Source organism: Ambystoma mexicanum, chromosome 6p (genome assembly GCF_040938575.1).
Source record: "Ambystoma mexicanum isolate Mex_15411 chromosome 6p, UKY_AmexF1_1, whole genome shotgun sequence".
NCBI lineage: Eukaryota > Metazoa > Chordata > Amphibia > Caudata > Ambystomatidae > Ambystoma > Ambystoma mexicanum.
In genome coordinates this window covers 645,614,399-645,632,122 of record NC_090935.1, presented here as the reverse complement: position 1 = coordinate 645,632,122, position 17,724 = coordinate 645,614,399, and the positions used below count along the sequence as shown (strand labels likewise).

At 43.7% G+C, this 17,724-nt stretch overlaps 1 protein-coding gene across 2 annotated transcripts in view; it reads left to right on the top strand.

Moving 5' to 3' along the window:
- FCHO2 (FCH and mu domain containing endocytic adaptor 2) overlaps positions 1 to 17,724 on the top strand; it is a 1,284,287-nt gene that overhangs the window by 864,783 nt on the left and 401,780 nt on the right. For both annotated transcript variants that reach the window (XM_069627506.1, XM_069627507.1), the window contains exon 18: positions 8,917 to 9,046. In XM_069627506.1, coding sequence (XP_069483607.1) covers positions 8,917 to 9,046 — 130 coding nt within the window. The remainder of the gene's footprint in view (positions 1 to 8,916; positions 9,047 to 17,724) is intronic.

Here is a 17,724-nt window from a genome sequence, read left to right as displayed (position 1 = left end):
TTCTGCTTGAGGTCCATGCAGCAGGAGAGCTTCCTCTGTGCAGACATAAATATCGTAATGTTACCAAAATATGTTCTATAAACGTGTTCGGATTAGGGAGGAAGTTATGAGGCAAAGAATGAACATCCAGGGTAACTTTCCTGTCTAGAGATGAGCAAGGGCAAGGATCACCTCTGCCTCCAGGGGGAGAAAGAGTGAGACCACAATATCGCTGAAATTCTGAGCCCTGCAGTCACTCAACAGGCCCTTGGCTCAGGACCCTTTTCCCTATGGAGGTTCTGTCATAGGTGTGGCAAAGAAGAACCTGCTGCTCCAGTGTGCCTGAATGAGAAACTATAAAAGTCACAAACGTTTTCAGCCCTAACCACAGCAATGCCGACCCTTTCGGAAAACACCAGTGAGATACAATTCCAGGAGCACCTAGCCCCTCAAACGCCGTAGGGATTTGAAGACCACCTGACACCAGTGGAGTTTCCAAGAAGGTTACTGCTAAATTCGTATGAGTTTGTCAATTCAACAAAATTCCAGAAGGCCTTATTGAACACAAGTCGAGATATGTGACAGTAGAAGGCAAAAGTGAAAGCCCTGCTATGTCACAGGTGATCGTTATTTTTTAGCCTTACTCTTAACACCAAATTTCAATTTTGGGGATTCTGTAAGGCCTTTTTTGTGTCCCTTTAACTTTATTTTTTTGTTACTCTTTTCTTGGATGACTGACTTAATTTTGGCGGTCAGAGGGACTTCTACTGAAGTCATCCTGGCACTGCATCCCCTTTTGACTCCTTAAGAGAATATGATCCCATGATTGTCCATATGGTTCTGAGACATTGTTGCTTTTTAAGCCCCCCTTCTTGGCCCTAGGGTAATTCAGGCTACATTTAGGGCTTTAGGGACTAGGCTGGGGGCAGCTATCATTTAGTTTTGGCATCCACAGGGGTGAAAGAAGATTTACCACATTGGCAGCCCAGTGAAGCTTTTTGGTAGCCATTCGGGTACCAATATGTTTTGTAAGTCCTGCCCTCAAACATTTTGTTTAGGGGCTACCTTTGTTCAGAGAAACCCTAAAATGTTGTTGTGCATACATCAGCTCTTTGCGAACCCAACAATGCGCAACAATTTTCTTTTTAACTGGGGGAGTGAACTGGGGTGAGTAGCAGACTTGAGGGCCAACTAGATTTGCTGGCCGTCTAACCCTTTATTTTCAGCCCCATGGTGTAATTGGTGGGTTTGGGCCAGCCTGTGTTTGTGTGTGGGAGGTTAATTGGGGGTTTATGGGTGTATAATTAGAGTAGACCCTGTTGCCTAAACTCGGGTGTCACTGAATTTCTTGCTGGAGGATTCCCACTGTTTTCCTGCTGTTGCTTCGGTTTTAGGACCAGATCTAGTCATACTGGGTCTTGGGATGATCTCCAAATGGAACCTTTTAATTGTATTTATATTAATTTATACACCGGGAGAGCAGTGCTCTTTTGATCACAAAAGAATGTACAATAGAGAAGAAATCAGATTTGATGAGAAGCAGTGAGCTTCATACAATGGTGTGAGTTTGACGGACATGCTGACAAGGTTGTGGAGGGGAGTAAATGGAACAGTCACCGGGGACAATACATAGGTGGACAATTTATTAATATATTAAGGAAAACCAGCATTGGACATGTTTAAGTGTAGGAAGGTGGTGCAGCCTTTTTGGGTGCTGTTCATATTTTCTGGATCGCCTCTATACTCCTGCTGGCCCCTGACTTGAGCGCCCAAATCATAGAAAGGGCACATGTTCTACCTTTTTTTGTCCGAGTCATTTTGGTTCGGGGTTCAGGTCCAGTGTTCAAGTCCCTGGCTGTTTGGATCTTGTAAACCACACCTATAAAAGAAGCTTTGTACTAAACAGGTTGTTTGGGCCTCATGAACTGTTTTTTCAGGAACCATCACTGTGAGTACCCCATGTGTTGGTGCGTTTTTCTAGATACTTGCCCCTAGTGATCCCACTGGTTGATGTTTTTATCAGGTGGGTGTTCTTCTCTCAAACCTGCTTGTTCTCAAACCCATGTCTGGCGATCTTCCTAAGTGTCTCCTCTATCATTACCTAGAGGTAGTTTGCCTCCAAATTGCACATTTTACTCAGTTGAAACTCTTTTAAAGAGACTTTGCAGGGTGTTTGTGTCCAGCGAGTTTTAGGCCAAAGACTAGGATTTTAGCTTGTACCTGTGATTATATGTACATTTCCAAAGTAATGTTTCTGCTGATGTGAAGGCCTCATTTCAGTGTAACTTTTTACTAGTATCTCCTTATCCCTGAAGTGTAATGGCCTTTTGTTGCCTTTTTGCCAAATATTATCTCCTAGATGTCTAGAGATACTGTGGCTTTGTTGGTGTTAGCAATTTGGATCCTGTCTGACTATTATTACTGTGTGTTCTAATGTCTGGTCCCTTCTCTTCGCACCCCTTTTCTCCATATGTAATGTATTGAGTGGCTATACCAGTGTGTTTTGTCTTTTATGAAAACGTACTGTTTTGAAACATACTAAAAGTATTATTACAGTGTTTTATATCTGCTTAAAGTATGTATGAAACTAATCATGAAATATATGGGTAACTTAATAAAAGTGTATATATTTCAGTATACCAATGTGGTGTATTTTCTATGGATTTTATCTTCATGCCAATTTACTTCCCCTCCCTTGAGTTAACCTGACTGCTCTGCCTCGCTTACCTACCTTAAGAGTGGTTTGGCTTTCCTTTTGGGTTGGGTGTACTTGTCCCACCTGAAGGTTGGTGGTTGTACATCCCTCAACGGAAGGTTGTGCAAAAACCACCTTAATGCTCACTAACGCAACTAACATAATCATTTGACCCTGTAGTCCCCAGATAGGCAGCACCTCCTAGAAGTGGTAGCTTCACTGGCAAATACATGGGGCACATTCAAGTGAAGGATCACTGCAACAAAATGTAGCCTCAGTGAGAAGCAGCTTAACCACTCGTATGTTGTACCAAAGCTCCGGACCATACCGTCTTGTGGTGCTTGGTACAATTCTGTGCATGTTTGGTGCTTTATCTCTATGCTTTAGTTCAGTTGTAAAAGGACATGTCGATTGCTAGGCCGAACTATGCAATGACTCTTACTAATAACCCTGAGTGCAACAGGCCTACCTAAGAAGAAGCCTGTAGTCTGGAGAGGCGGTTATTTCCTTGGTTGAAGATGTAACTTCCAACAACTTTGTATAGGCCTGTATACCATCCAGAACCGCCAAATTAGTTCATGCATAAGCATTGCTGATTGTTAGGGCAATTTTTCTGAAGTCCAGCTAAGGGCTTAGCAAAACCATTCAACTGAGACAGTACAAAACTCCACTCTTAGTATAAGGCTGTACTACTCGAGTATATGGTAGCATAGACAGAGCTGCCAGGCTTATGAGGGAGAGAGGGATGTAGGAAAGTACACTGAACCTGTAGTACACCAATGATTCAATAGAAACACTTACAACCAGAAGTATTCTAGAAGATAAAGGTTTATTCTAAATATAAGTCGGCCAAGTTAAGTCTTGTGGTAAGTACTGGTCATAGTCATAAACACATTAATAAAAGCACACCACAGTGCCTGAAAGTGCACCGACCAAAGCATAAAACCTTCCTCAGAATACCCAACAGTAATTCTAGGGAGGTCAGACCTTATCATACACATTTAGTATAGGCAACACCTATTCATGGGAAGTAAAACCAATAGTTACTTTTTGATTACTTTTAGTAATTCAAGGGTAGTAGACCCTGTCAGTTATGCAGTGACACTCAACAAAGAAATCACATCACCAGCTTCTCCTGTTGTTTCAGACGTGGGGCACTCCGGAGATCAACATTTTTGCCACCTACGAGAACAGTTGCTGCAAGACCTTTGCCAGCCGCTTCCCTCATCCAGAGAGCTTGGGGGACGCCTTTGCGTTTCCATGGGAAGCAATGTTTCTGTATGCATTCCCCCTAATTCCTCTCGTGCCTGGAGTCCTACACACCTTCAGACTGTATTGGTGGAAACTGTTATTAGTGACCCCTGTGTGGCCGAGACAGTTTTGGTACTCCGACCTGCTTGCCCTTTCATCATCGGCACCGATCAAGCTGCACCCGCACCAATCGCTCCTGTCCAGGAACCAGGGGCGGTGCTGCACCATGACTCAGCCTAGCTCAATCTAACGGCATGGCTCCTGTGTTCTTAGAATTCGAAGCACTGTCCTTTCCACAAGACTGCCAGAAGGTCCTGGCCCAGGCAAGAGCTCCATCCACCTTGAAGTGCTACAAGAACAAGTGGAAAAGTTTCCAAGTATGATGCAGGAATAAACTGCTACCTTAGACGGTCCGGCCAGAGGATTTGTTACCTTTTCTGTTGTCCCTGGCTCAGTCTGGCTTGATGCATTCCTCCATTAAGTTGCACCTGGTGGCAATCTCCAGGTACAACTGCTATGCAGGAGTGCCATCCCTGTGGTCTCAATGTCTGGTGAAGGAGTTCTTGCGTGGGCTGTTCCGATCTTTTCCACCTGTCTGTCGCCTGGCTCCAGTGTGGGAGCTGAATTTGATACTCGCAAGGCTCATGAAGCCGCCTTTCGAGCCCATGCACCAGGCAGCCATTAAACATCTTTCCTGGAAAACCGCGTTCTTGGTGGCAATAACTTCGGTCAGTCGGGTGCATGAAATCCAGGCGTTTTCCTCGAAACAGCCCTATTTGAGGTTTCACAAGGACAAGGCTTTTCTATGTATTAACCCGACCTTTATGCCTAAGGTCCCATCCTCTTTCCATTTCAATCAGTGGGTGGTTTTGGCCGTGTTCTTTGGCACACCAACATCTCCAGCGGAACGGACCCTGCACACACTGTATGTAGTGCGCTCTGTCAAGTACTGTGTGTCTCGTACTAAGTCATTCTGTACGACAGATCAATTGTGTGTTTCGTTTGGGCCTTCATGGCCCAGGAAGGCTCTCTCAAAGTCCTCCATTTCAAGATGGATTGCAGCCTGCATCTCATTCTACCATCAACAGGCCGGCAGGCTGCTTCCTGGCATGCCCCGGGCGCAGTCCACCAGAGCGTTGGCTGCAATTACTGCTTTCCTCTCCGGAATCCCGCTGCCTGACATCTGCCATGCAGCCACCTGGTGATCGGTGCATACATCCACCAAGTTCTACTGTGTCGACAGAGTTTTCACAGAAGAGTCTGAAGTCGGCCAGTTAGTTCTGCAGAACCTTTTTGTGTGAGGTTAGCAAGTCCGCAGTGTTAAGTTATGCTGGGAGCTTGACTCCGCCCATATGTATTGTTGTAATACTGTTTTGTACTCTACTCGCATCATGTGAATCTATGAAAGATCCAATGCTGGATAAGGAATTAGTTACTTCCCTGCAACTCTGGTTCTCCAGCATTGGCATCTTTCCAATAATAATTGCATCAACTTATTCCTGATCTACGACCTCCAGTTTCCATATCAGAATTTAATGAGGAACTCATACAGTTACTTAACGCATTGCAAAGCCCAAACACGTCCACCTTAGTGCTGAGCGAGTTTAATAGATGGCAAGGAAACTGCAAAGACAAGTAAGCAATAAATCTGGAAAAAGAACTTAATAACATAAATTTACATGTTATGAATTCAAGCCCCACCATGTGAAGTGGAAATCAGCTGGACTGGGTAATCACTAATAACTTAAACACCAATAACTTTGTGAAAACACCCTGTAACTGGTCTGATCATTATACAGTGTCATTCACACTGACTATACCATGCCCAAAGCAGAAAGATATTAATGCGTCAAAGAAAGTCTCATGTCGGAACTTTAAGAAAATAGAAAGATCCCACCTAGAGCAATGCATCAAGGAAATTCTAACAGGTCTAAAGACAGAAGACGCATATGAGGTTATCATTTCTAAATATAAAGAGCATATTATGAACCTAGTTGATTTAAAGGCCCCACTTCTGACCAAATAGATTAGACCGAATGGGAAACATCAAAAATGGTTCCACACCAAACTATCGGTCCAAAAGAAACAAAAAAGGAGAAGAGAATCCAGATAGCTAAAAAAAACCTACGCCTACACAAGCCAATAAAGAAAGCTCGAAGGAGCTGTAGAAAGACTAAAAAGAACTTTCTTGAGGCCAAGAGCAACTACAACAACGATCAAATTTGTTCTGCCACAAACGCACCCAGCACATGAGTAGTAAACACCTTGTTTCGGGATAAAACTGTTCCAAATAGCATCAAAAAGGTGACAGTCACCCCGTTTGTAAAGAAATCCAATCTCAACCAACGAGAACCAGGGAACCTTGGACCTATACGAATTGTAATTTTACCCTTAAAATAATGGACAAGGTCGCTACTGCGTAATTTCAAACATTTGTAGAGGCTAATGAGATCCCTCATCCTCAGAAGTCAGGGTTTCGTGCTGCACATAGCACTGAGACAGCTATGCTCGACCTGTAGTCGCATATGCTGTGCATCATCGACAAGAGCAAGGCTGGGTTACTTATTCTGCTCGTTCTCAGTCCCGCCTTTGATCTCTTAAATCACAAACTACTCCAACAGGCACTTGAAAAAAAGTTGCCAACTGCTCCAAGGGGGCAATTGGCTGGTTAGTCTCTTTTCTTGCCGATAGAAAATCCAGGGTACACTGGAGAGACAAATTCTCCCAGGAGTCCACCATCTTCTGCGGAGTTCCGCAAGGAGCAAGTTTATCCCCGCTCCTTTTCAATCCGTACTTAAGATTCCTATGTGAAGTTCTGGACAGAATCAAGATCTATTTTGCAAACTATGCTGATGATACACAGCTAGTAATAGAGCTGAGTGGGGATTACACTAAAGATAGCAAATCAGTGTCAGATCTATACAACATCATAGAACTATGGATGGACCGAAACTGGTAACAGAACTGAGTTGATGACCTTCGGCTCCCACCAGGCACTGGCTAAACTATCGCCCTCCAACAACACTTTTATGATCAAAGACTCGCAGATCCAAATAGTAAGCAAGGTGAAGACCTTGAGCATGACTTTAGAGGCTTCTGTCAACCCCGAGGCTCAGGCGTCATATGTGAGAAAAATTGCTCATATTATCTTAGACTCTTAAGATCAGTTAAACCCCTCCTAAATGATGCCAACTGCACTACCATTGCAAGAGCAACCATTTTCAGCAAACAATCTATGGCCAAACACCAACTCATTCAAAATAGCGCAGTGAGAATTATTAAACAGAAATCTAGGACCGAGCATATCAGTGAAGCTTGGAGGGAGCTACACTGGCTCAAAGTAGAAGACAGAGTCCTCTTTAAATCTATGACCCTAGTCCATAAATGCCTGTATGGAAAAGCACCAGCATACCTAAAATCAAAGTTTGTCCGATATCTACCAGCAGGGACGCTTAGATCAGAAAATTTGGGACAGATCATGGTTAGACCACACAAGAAAGCAAACGTTTTAGGTCGAGCCTTTCAAACATGTGCAGCCCTCAACTGGAACAGTCTGCCATTAAACCTAAGGCTAGAGCCTAATCATTTATCTTTCAGAAAGAGTCAGAAAACACATCTGTTCAAATGAACCGAATCACTGGATGGCAACTTAGGTCTGTCTGTCTCTCCTGTTGCTTGGCTTGCCAAGTGTCTCGTATGATATGTCATTCCATGTTAATTCATTGTCTGTATGTTATGCCACAATGTCTGCAGGCTGCCAGCGCCATATAAATAAATAAATAACAAAAAATAGATTCACATGCAACCCTCCCACCTACCCCTGCATGTCTCGTCTTTTGGCTCTTACTGCCACACACATGCGCTTACCAAATCTGAAGATGGCCGACAGGGGAGGAGTTAAGGGAGGTGTTCCTATTGGCCTTGGGAAGTATGACCTAAAATTACTAATAGAGCACAAAGGTGACTGTAAGTTTTCAGTTTAAGTTTAAACAGCTCCATGCTACAGAGGATTCCCAGCCTGACTACGGGGAATATTCACAGCATGTGAATCTATGAAAGATACCAATACTGGCGAACCAGAGTTACAGGTAAGTAACTAATTCCTTTTCATGCCGGTATTTGCAAGTAAAAGGCAGTCATTTGTTATCTGAATGCATCCATGATATTTTTCGGGGCAATTGTTCATCCTCAGCTGCAGAACCTTTGTCAAATCCAATATGGCATCAGGGTTGTTATTCTTGAAACAAGAAAGCTGCCCCCAATATCAGTGAAAAACAGGTCTGTACTTTGGAAATAATTATGAGAAAACCATAGCATGCTCTAGGAGGGAATTTTCTTAGAGGGCAATACATGCCTTCTTGACGGCTCCATGCCAGACTACCTTGTCCACTCCAGTCTTGCAGAAATAGCTTACTGGGCTTCTAAATAAGAGAGGGCCTTTCATTCTCGGAGTAGCAGTTACAACCGATGAGTAACTCATCCTGAGCTACTGTTTTGACTGCGACCCATGATTTGACCATGCCTGCCCTCTTCTCTGGAGTGCATCACTCCACATAAGAAGTTATCTCTTCACTCCCTATGCCGCCTTATAAAAACAGTCCCACATCCTCATAACTTCCTCCTTCCTCTGATGATGCATTGATGTATTCTGTTCATAAGTGGCAATCGTACTCCTTTAATGAATCTGCTCTAACCGCCATTCCTCATTTTGAATCTTTGAAAACATACTGAACAAATCACCTAAATTATTGAAAGCAGCAATGTATTTATTCTAATATACTTTGTTTGAACCATTTACTCTATATTAACAAAATGTAATGTTGACAATATCAGTTTTTCTTTAATACTTGGGTCTAACTCACATGAAGGTTACATGATAAAGAGGTGATTTTTGTGTTTTTCCTATTCAAGGTATTTTTTATTAGCGCCATCATTTTGTATGATTTCTTTCAAATTGGTCTTTAAATGTGTTTTCCTTTTTTCTTGTCAAGCCCAGGCCGTTTAGCCCACCATTAACCTCTAACAGCAGCCCACCTCCCGCTGCTCACTTGCCGCGTACAGAGAGCTCCTCCTCAATATCATCATCTACGTCACGGAGTGCAGCGAATACTCCAACTGTTGGTAAGTGTTCAAAGAAATAGTGCATGAAACACAATATTTACTTGTTAGTTGCAAACAGTGGAATAAAATGAGCAATGTGGCTACTGATGTTAGGCTGGCAGCAGGAGGTGCACCAATTTGAATTGACTAACGCATTTGTCTCCTTCCACGAAAGAGTCCCTGTGGGCAAAGGGGAAGGCACAAAGAGGAATCCGATCATTCCCGTCTCCATTGGTGGGCCATCACCTTCTGCCTTCATTGAATGATATAGGTCTTCGCCCTTCCTCCAGACCCAGCCCTTAGTCCTCAACCAGTGCACGTCTGACAGTGTGGATTTAGGAGTTTGGTTTCAGAGGTCACTTTGTTTCAACTGCAGTTCATAATTCTTCCCTTTTGAGTTAGATGCATTTTGCGACGCGAGTCATGGGACATCTTTACGGAGTGGACAGAGTGAATTATGTGATAGTTAACCATGTGTGCTAGAGTCTGTGTCTGTGCCACCTTATAACTCCCTTTTTTTACACTGGAGCTGTTTTCCTTTTTCCGTCCTTCAACATTGTAACAGCTGGCCACATTGCCAACCACACCACTACAAACAATGGAAAGGAACCACATCCTGTACCTTCTTTGCTCAAACACCCTCTATGCAGCACACATCTTCTTTCACAAGTGGTGACAGTTGCTGGTCAACGTAAGACCTACGTTTGGATGCAATCTCTTATACAGTATATTTAGGCTTACATGGGTCTGTTGCCACGCAGGTGTGGCACTTTGGATTGTCACTTTCCCTCTGCCCTGCACCGCTCCCAAACCCCCAAGGTTTCCCCCTGCATTCTCTTTTCCTACACAGCCACTTCTTAGATATATAAATTACAAATGCCTTGTTAATCATAGGATCTGTTTTAACCAGGCTCAAAATTACATTAGATTGCACTGCCAAAGGTTATCTCAAGCCCATCATGCAACAAGCCTCACTCGGAGTTCGGTTAACTGGTAGCACCAGATCAACTGCTAGAATGTACCTCCAAACCTATCAGTATCTCAGCCCCACACATTGTTCCCAATCTTAAACGCACAACCACTCTATCTCCTTGCCTCTCCTTATCTACCTCTGGCTATGTCTTTACTCCTTTCTCCAACTCCCCCTCAACACCCATCTTCCCTTCTCAGAAGACGGAAACCAGGTGTGGACACAATATGCGGTATAGAACTAACCAAGTCTATTATATAACATAATATGCTGCATTGTGATTCACCTGGAGTATAACAGCTTGTTAAATAAACTGTAAGTAAAGGGGTCAACAGGGTTATCCCTCTAATAGGAGCCAAATATGTGTAAACTCTATCCACAATATGCCTCGTTGGCCACTTTCTCCAGTATGAATCCTTGATGTAGTCGGGCCATCTCGTGGAGGCATAGGATAAAGGGGCTGAAATGCCAATGGAGCTGGAAGCAACCCCAGAGAGACTGAAACATTTGACTGCCAAAGAGAGGTTGGGTAGTACTGTTCCCACAATGCTCCTGTGAAGTTTCACACTATTATTAACTATGTCCATAACAAGCCCTGATTAAGCTGTCAGAATAGCTCATACAACCCATAGGCGAGATCACAGAACCACTGGATAAAAAAACTGAATTCCGCACCACAAAAGACAGAGTGAAAGCCTTTGAAAATTCTGCTAGTTAACCATATGTTGAGCTTCAAGCTTGGCTTTGGAAAAATTGACGCTCAAAGCAGTAAAGTCTCACAATGCATGATCTGTTCACAGAGAAAGGACATGGCACCGAACGACCATGTACTGCCAATAAGTCAAATGGCACAAAGCCAAGTCGTGGTGCCAAAATTCAACATGATGCAGAGCTGTCCCATGACCTAGTACAGATCCATGACAACGAATGGAGGTGCAGCACCGAAACATGGCATACTTACAAGAGGCTCACAGAGGGCCCCAAAAGCATACATTTAGATGTGGCTCCAAACCATTCCTAATGGTGGAACAAGAGTATTCGAGAAACTTGATGCACTTGGGATTGCCTACACCAACTACGCCGACGACACCCAAGTGCTCCTCCCTCTATCAGGCTCATACCACAAAGACGCCCTAGCTCTAAAACTCATATATGCCACCATTCAAGCCTGGATGGCCACTAACGGCCTATGTCTTAACGGGGATAAGACTGAAATCCTTATCCTCGGCCAAAAATCCACACTGGCCAGGCTAGACAGCTGCTATGCCAATTTCAACATCGACAACTGCACTATCCCAGTCCTATCCTCTGTGAAAACGCTAGGGGTCTACATTGATGCAACCCTGTCCATGGACAAACAAGTTAGTGCCATTGTCTCCGCATCTGCACTAAGCACTAAACTCATCAACGCCATTAAACCATTCCTTTCCAAAGAAAACTGCCTTTCAATAGCAAGAGCTACCATAGGCGCTAAACTTGACTATTGCAATGCACTTCTAGCCGGCACCTCTGAAAAAAACCTAAACAAACTCCAGGTCACCCAAAATAACGCTCTAAGAGCAGCATTAAACATCTCCAAAAGGGACCACATCTCACTGGCAAGGCAATCAGTTCACTGGCTCCCTGTCAAAGAACGCATCACCTTCAAGGTACTGACTACTACCCACAAATGTATCCACCACACTGCACCATCATATCTCTCAGACACCATTCTCAGACAGACCTCATCCAGACCTACCAGACTCTGCTACACTAACCAACTCACTGTACCACGCATCCACAAGATTACAGCCGGGGGGCTGGGTTTCCCCTACATAGCACCAAAACTGTGGAATAATCTCCCCCACGCTCTAAGAGCAGAAGGCTCCCTCACAGCGTTTAGAAAAAAACTCAAAACCTCTCTCTTTAACTAAAATTCCTCTACCTACTGCCATTCAGGCACACACTGCTAACTATTGCTACTGCCCAAACTGTATGCATGTATGCCTCTGTATGCTGTAACTAAGACGCGCTTTCCCTGTAACCAGCGCTATTCTGTAACCAGCGCCACGATGCCTCAGGGCTGATTCTGTGCGCTTAACAAATGCGAATAAATAAATAAATAAATAAATAAATAAGAGTCTGAAAAAGAATTGCATGTGTCCCCTACCTGTATGAATGTAAAACTAAAGCTTCCATGGTCATTATCAGAAAAAGCAGTACGCTTCAGTAAAACAGGACACTATTAAAGGAAGCTCTGAAGAATGTATATCTTTTAATGATGGAAAGATTTGCTAGGGGAAAGAGTAGAGAATAATGTTGATTGCTCTTAGCCTGTGTCTGAAAGTTGTGCTTGTGTTAATGGCATAGTGCATACCAGCATATTTATTCTCTTCAAAGCAGTAAGAAAACACATGTTTAAAATTAAATCTACCAAAACCATAATCCCCATCCATCTTGTGAGATCCTGACACCGATCCGAGTGTCCATCCCTATAGAAATTCTAAGTGTGGGCAGTTCCTCCTCTTTTCTTCTGTGACACTAGCCCAAATCTTCCAAAGTTCTCTGCGGCAGAAAGAACACCGCCAACACCGTTCTTATCCACTCTGACATCCAAGATGACCCAGGGACTCTCTCATTAAAGAGACTGTAACGAGCAGCCTCCGTCATGCCCTTCATAGAATCCTGTTTCTGTCACAGGCTAGGAGCAATAGACTTTCTATGGCATGGCACGGAGGCTTCCTCTTATGCATGTTCAGAGCCCCCTCTAACACGATTCAAGAAGTGTGCGCAATACGTTTACAATAAGAATGTTGAAACATCCCAGCATCAGACCAGTCTGCCTATGCCCTCCTTAAAATGCATTTGAAGCCATTAGGAAAGATTTTACTCTCTGTTGCTTTCCCTCCATAAGACATCAGGGACTCATTTTTTTGCTATTGTTTTGAATTGTTCCTGGATTTTGGAAGTGCAAACTTTTTGCTCCGCTTACCTCGCTAAACTCACCTGTTTTGAGTGTGTTGATCAGTCCCTATGGCTATCCATGCAGGAGAACTGTGTTCTCCATGGTAAATTATCTGTTCATTTTTCTTGCACAAATCACCTTCAGTGAAGTGGGGTAGGGACACTTGGTGACTCTGTGACTTTGTTTTTAGCTACTTCTGGTTACTTGCATGGTGGGACCAGAATGGGCCGGTGGCAGAGGATACTTTTACAGTGTATTCTTCTTTATAGTATCTTGCACCTTTACGTCTTACCACTTAACGCCAGATAGAGTAACATATGCTCTAAAATGTCTGTGCCATGAGATTTTTGCCTTTCCTTTGGCCTGCTTGTCTTTTGACCTTTTTCCTGCCCTGGGGTGGCCGCATTTTTCCATAAATGGTAAGACTACCAGGGAAAGCTTTCATGGGTATGTGTGTGGCTGGATGTTGGGTGCTGGGGGCTTCCACTTTAGAAATTATTGTATTTATGCCACTTTAAATTGTCGCGTCTAATGAGTCAGACTCTAGTTCGTCAGCCGTATCGCTTTCAGCCTTGTCTTCGCTGCTTGTCTCAAACATATATGAGGTAGCCGAGGGTGAGCAGCCAGGTCTGGCGAATTAGACAAATCAATGTCGAACACGTTATCTTCAGAGATCTGGTCAGGGAGCTCCTTTTCACCAGCCAGAGACTCACGCTGAAGACGAACGCACATCTTTAGCAATGAATTATTATTGTCGATCGTACGTTAAAGTATTTGTACAGCCGCCTCTTCTATAGGGCTCAAAGGTTCTGAGTGACGACTTTTGGATCATTTGTCAAAAAAGAAATCTGTGATATCAGATTGCACAGTTTAATTTATTTGTGGCAGGCAATGTTTTGTCTATCAAGGCAAGACTGTGATTCTTGATGCCATGCTTTGAGCAGGCAGTAGCTCTACGCAATTTGGATTTACAACTTAATTGAGGTTTGATTTCGAATGCCCAAAACTATGTCACAATGAATTTAAAAGCTTACCTGATATGGTGTCAGGTAAAGCACGAGCAGCACAATGCACAGGACACTCAGAGACACTCCTGATTCACGACGCACGTGCTGACCGGCACGTTCTTCACTTTTATTACCGGGAAATTAGCCAGGCAAAGGTGTTGAGTGCAGAAAGGATCAGCAGCATTGTAGGACATCAGTCATCAAACTCGCTGCTTTAGGGATAGATCCAGCAATTTCTTCAGACAGGAACCAGGCACTGTCTGCAGTAACACAGGGCACTTCTGATGCATGAAGCATCAAAGTTCTAGTCACACTCATTGGGATTAGTTTCATTTGAGTAAATATTCTTGTAGTAATCAAGAGACTCTTCCAGGATGCCACATTATTTCAGTAGATTTTCATTCGCACCATTAATAAACCTGCTCCTAATTTATTCTCCCCTTTTTTTGTTAGAATGTGTGGGAAACCTAGGAGTATTCTCCTATTAAGACCCAGCGAGCCTTCTATTCAGGTAGCCAAGGGAGGACAATCACACTTGGATCCCAACCTAAGGGGTGGACAAGCGAGGGAGGATCACCTGGGTAGGGCAATCCAGGGCTGCCTCTGTGGGAATAACCCAGGCGAGATGCAGTATTCTGTTGGGGTGATAGAAGAGGAAAGGGAAGTCCCAGACGCCTTCATTGGAAACATTGATTCCTGTCACTCTAAAGCAGGTCTCATTTTCCCTACTTGCAATTCCGTCATCCATGACCGAAGGGGGAGGATGGAAAGTGTCAATTGCCCAAGGTGGGGAAGGAAGAAAAAACAACTAAATCAAAGCCAGAAGTCTGATATTAATATCCATTCACCCTCTTACAATCTAGATCACAGGGAATACCATCAAGACTCATGTTTGTATAATCAACCATCCCCTTGAGGGAAAACCAGGCTAGAGGATGTTCCTATATCCACTGTGATTCCCAGATAAGAGTAGCAGGAAATATATCCATCTTCCAAAACCCTTCCATCACTCCCTCCCCATTTTCAACCAATACTGGGACCAGGAAGTGGCAACCGGGAGCATGAAGATTACCCATAGAAACAACATGGGGAAAGTAAGGGAAGCCTACTATAGGAAGAACTCTAGTTGTCCCACTAATAGGCAGTGTCAGGCATTTCATAATGACCACTCACACCTGACTCCACTTGACTGTTCTTTCAACTATAAAAGGTCTATAAAAGTGTGGTTTTTCACAAAGAGGTCTAGCAAGCTGGGGATGCTGTCCGGACCCGAGAAGCCAAGGAGCAGAGAGCAGCAGGAAGCCTGGAGGAGAACGGCATGCCGAGATGCTGTACTGGTGTTTGTGAGGTGTTTCTGCTTGGCTAGGGAGCGGTGCCTCCAAGAAGCCGGACTAGGCAGTCTGTATCCTGCTGGTGGCGTTTGGCAGAATGCTCGTTCCCTTGGGATGTGTGCTGGTCCCAAAGGTGTATGAGGGGCAGGTGATGAGACCCTGACCTCAACACTGTGTATCCAGAGGGACCGCTTGTCAATGCGACGCTGCCCAGTGTGTGAGAAAGAGAAAATCCGGAGCGTGCCTTTGACTGAAGCGGAGCAGGAGAAAGACAGTTTTAAAGTGGCACAGAGCGTAACGTGAGATAAAGTGTACAATGGACAGAAAAGTGTAAGAGATAATCAGAATAAGAGAAATAGAAAGATGGAAGTTACGCTAACGCAGCGGAAGAGCAAGAAGGAAGATGCGCTAGTGCCACAGAAGAAAAGTAACGTGAAAGAAAGGCATTTGAGCTGTGCAACGAAGGAAAAGTGCACGTGAAGGGAAAATAAAGGATGTAGGGTGTGCAAGAGGCACAATAAGAAAGCAAAGGAAGGTGTAGAGTGCACAGTGGAAAAAAGAAACAGGGAAGGTTCAAGTGTGCACAAGGAAGAAGCAAAAGAAAACAAGGGGTGCAGGAACTACCTGAAGGTGAAAGTTTTAATAGGAGGAGCAAAGAATAAAGAGATGGGTTGCAGAACAGAGTGGTCACGCCTAGGAAGAACAAAGAACCAGGCGGTTTCGAAAGTCTGATTGTACCCACAAGTAAAGTGTGTATGAAAGAACTGTATTTGAAAGGAAAGCTACATCCTGACAAGCTGAACTTGTGTTTGATACCAAAAGGGGCCTAAGCTTGGGAAAGAAAACCCTGAGAGGCCTAACAAAGTGGAATACATATTATTTCATGATATTGAAGGAAAAGCAAAGTACATCCTGGCAAAACTGAATTTCGTGTTGGAAACTGAAAGGTGCCTGAGCTTGGGGAAGGGAACCCTACGAGGTCTACCAAAGTTGGAGACTTGTTCTTTTGTAGTGTGGACAGGATTGAAGTTTGGGGAAGGGAACCCTGAGAAGTTTCAAAAGGAACTGTTCTATTTCTTTGTGGTGTTTGGAACTTCAGCAAATTAAAGCTTGGGGAAGGGAACTCACAAGGAACCAAAGGCACTGAAAGTATTTGAGAATATTTCAAAGGCTCTGTGGAGAAGGTCTTACGAACAACCCTTTTTGATTGAACTCATGTTTGTGACATTGGTCAAACTACACCTGGTGAGAAGACCACTTGAAGCCAACCTTGGTTTCCTATTTTCCTGTGTTCTTCCTTTTTAAAGACTTCCTATTACATTTTTGTTAAGAGTGAGGACAAGCATAGGTTTAAACAGACATCGACAGCCTTTAGAAACATCAGTTTGGGAACCATCCCTTTAGAGTTAGGGCCAGTTAGACATTACACCAACCCAGGAATGTTAGTAAGTAAAGGTTTTGAAACTAACATCTTTGAGTCTGTCTCTCTTGATACCATACTTGTCTCACAAACACAAGAAAGTTCCCAGCCTTGTTACATTTAGCGTGAAACTTTGATATAACTTTGAGCATTCACACTGTGCCACTTCTGATTGGTTTTTATTTAACACCTACGTCACCTTAGGAATCCTTTCTTATGTGTTTACTTTGAACTTCGTTGTATTTTACCTCTTATTTCTTAATAATAGTTTCTTGTGTTCAGAATCATTTTTTGTTTTATTTGCACATACATAATTGATTACTTCTTCAAGCAGGGCCTGGTTAAATTTTCCCTACAGTGCGAAGCTAAACCCACCTGGGGTATGTTAGGGAGAATTCTCATAAATGTGCCAATTCCTCCCACCTTAGAGCCCTCCAGCTCTTCTGCTAAACTTTGGGACTTTGAACTTTTAATTCTGTGTGTTTTGCTCTTATGTTATCTTTGGTTATAGAGTTTTAGACAACTCGTAGGCATCATCTTTCCATGTGTGTCACACAGCACCCTCAGTGCATTGGCACAGGGAAACCTTTATAGGCTTTCCCAAGGCTTAAATACCTTCTCTGGGATAAACTACTCTTTCCCAGAGTAAGTAAAGTGAAATTGACTTTACTAGTCTTTTTAAATTCCTAGACCCAGCACACACCCCATCTTACAATAGAGTGCCAGAGGGGTTACTAAGTATCCCCTGTGTCTAGATACTCATGTAGCAGTCAAATGCTACCCTTTACTATTGGCTGGTGGCAGTGGTTTTACAACGAACTACCATGATTTTTCCCGACCGTGAACACCGGTAGCGTTAAATTGTGGGAGCCGAATGTGTTTCAAGATGGTGTCTGAGCCCCCTTTGTTTAAACAGCCCGCCTTCTGGAGTTTTGCACTGCATGCCAAAACAGTTTTGGTCCCTTTGTTTCATCGCCTTTGGCGGGCTTCAGGACTGAAGACCGCCTCTGGCGCCCGAGTGTCTGGG